The 2,412-nt window shown below is 40.8% G+C and overlaps 1 protein-coding gene and 1 non-coding gene across 2 annotated transcripts; one reads left to right on the forward strand and one right to left on the reverse strand.

Moving 5' to 3' along the window:
• Positions 1–200: 200 nt before the first annotated feature.
• On the reverse strand, positions 201–1,862 carry LOC145158655 (uncharacterized). The gene has a single exon (XM_079077516.1). The coding sequence runs from the start codon at positions 1,860–1,862 to the stop codon at positions 201–203; it is 1,662 nt and encodes a 553-aa protein (XP_078933642.1).
• LOC145161960 (small nucleolar RNA R71) lies at positions 1,627–1,733 on the forward strand. The gene has a single exon (XR_013738815.1). It is a non-coding gene; the product is annotated as a small nucleolar RNA R71 (small nucleolar RNA).
• Positions 1,863–2,412: the final 550 nt, after the last annotated feature.

The following is a 2,412-nucleotide window of genomic DNA, read 5'->3' on the forward strand; positions in this document are numbered from 1 at the left end:
TTCCAACATATCAACCGATAATGTCATGTAATCACTATTCCGTGCATGCTTCATGGCTTGATCAACCCCAAAAGTAACTGATTCGTCTCCCACCTGAAGAGTAAGTTTAGAATCTCGCATGTCAACTATAACACTCGCGGTGTTTAGGAAAGGTCTTCCAAGTATGATCGGGACTTGAGGGTCTGCTTCCATGTATAATACTATGAAGTCCGTGGGGAACACAAATTTATCAACCATAACCAATAGATCTTCGCATATTCCCTTGGGAATGTGACCGTTTTATTTGCTAGGTGAATTGCCATTCGAATTGGCCTTGGCTCCGGAAGATCTAATTTCTTGAAGAACGAGTATGGCTTGAGATTTGCACTTGCCCCTGAATCAGCCAATGCATAGATGGTAGCTAAGTTTCCGAATTGACAAGGCAAAGTTAAGCTTCCCGGATCACCCTTCTTTTTAGGTAGCTTGTTTAACATGGCAGCTGAACAGTTCTCATTTAGGACCACCTTCTTTACCTCTTCCATCTTCTTTCTATTAGTTAGAAGCTCCTTGAGAAATTTGGCATATTTAGGCATTTGTGCTACCGCTTCTATGAATGGCATATTAATTTGAAGAGCCTTTATGTGTTCCAGAAACTTCTGGTAGTCAACATCATTCTTTTCTTGTCTAGCTCGAGCTGGAAATGGAAATGGAGGCTGATATGGCTTGACAGTAGGCTTGTTTTTCTGTTCAGGTGGGGGACTCGTCGAGTCCATAACTTCGACTCGGCAAGTTGGATCGGGAATTTGTGATTCCTTATGTGTTGATTCTTCTTCTTGAACCAGCTCAGGATCTTCTTGCTGAATGGGGGCCAAGGGAGTTATAATCTTCCTACTCCTAGTTGTCACGATATTTATATGTGCACCTTTTGGATTACTTTCGGTATTACTAGGAAGTCCACCCGGTCGTCTCTCGTTCACTTGTTGTGCAAGTTGGCCCAGCTGCTTTTCTATGTTGAGAATAGATGCTTGCTGATTCCTAAGAAGAGCTTGTTGATCTTTGATTGCAACATCGGTATCATTATGTCTTTTCTCGGACGCGGCCACGAATCTTGTTAGCATGTCTTCCAAATCTGATTTCTTTTCATACACCGGTTCCTCCTTTTGATAAAAGCCTCTATCTCTTTGCTTATATTTTTCCTCCCTTGTCTTTTTGTACTCATCATATGGTAGCCATTCTTTCTTGGGTTTTCGCCAATTGTCATCATACCTATCACCACTTAAATAGCACACTTGCACTTTCCGGTTCCCATTCTCATCAAGGTCACAATCTTTAGTAAGGTGGGGCCCTCTACAATTTTCACATCCCACTCTTACGGCATGGATGGATTGGTCCATCTTAGTCATTCTTTGGTCCATGCTTTCCAATTTTGCCATCATTGCTGCCATGTCATCCGTAATAGAGTTCACTGCCCCTCGAGTTAAGTCATTCCTTGGGTTGAGATATTCTCTAGAGTGCTTAGAGAATTCTTCAATTAGAGCCTTTATCACTGGGGGTGGTTTCTTTGTGAGTGGTCCTTGGGAGTCAAGGAGTTGTCTGGTTGTCACATTTACTCCATCATAGAAAATGGAGACTTCTTGTTGGCTGTTTAGATCGTGATGTGGGCAATTTCTTAGTAAGCCTTTGTATCTTTCCCATGCTTCATAAAGTGACTCTCCAGCTTGTTGTTCAAAATTGGAAATGGCTTTCTTCAATTTGGCTATCTTTGAGGGAGGGCAAAATTGGTCTATAAATTCTTCTTTCATTTTAGTCCAAGTAGTGATGGATCCTGGAGGGAGTGATTTCAGCCAATCTTTTGCAGCTCCCTTGAATGTGACTGGTAGCATACGTAGCAAGATAGTGTCACGAGCCACATTAGGGACATTGAAGTAGTCGGCTATGTCATTGACCTCTCTTTTCTTCTCTCTTAAGTTCCCGAGCTTCCGATCGCATCTCCTGCTTCCTTTTGCTTCCGAGCATATCTTTTGGACTGAAAATACAATTTAAACACTATTAAGTATCTTTTGTCCATAATTTGCAAATAATTAGCTAACAAATAATAAAAATATATACTAAATATATAGCTAAATATTCACATATCAATGATTACGTCCCAGAATCATCAACGAAACAGGGCTGTATAATGACTCCGTACGTTATCTCTTTATCCTAGGTAATAATCGTAACTTCTATGTTCCTTCGAATGAGTATCTAATTCTTGGACTTCTCGACTGCAGGCGGTGCTTGATCTTGCACCCGCTCTCTATCTCATGTTAGACTTTCGATCATGACCTTCATGTCACAATCCCGATCTTTATCAGAGACTCCTTCTTCTTTTTAACAAACTTAAGATAATTTATTTTGATTTCCACAATAGACCGATGGGTCATGTTCTAA

This window comes from Lactuca virosa, chromosome 2 (assembly GCF_052849685.1).
Source record: "Lactuca virosa cultivar CGN04683 chromosome 2, Lactuca_virosa_CGN04683_v6, whole genome shotgun sequence".
In the NCBI taxonomy this organism is placed as follows: Eukaryota; Viridiplantae; Streptophyta; class Magnoliopsida; order Asterales; family Asteraceae; genus Lactuca; species Lactuca virosa.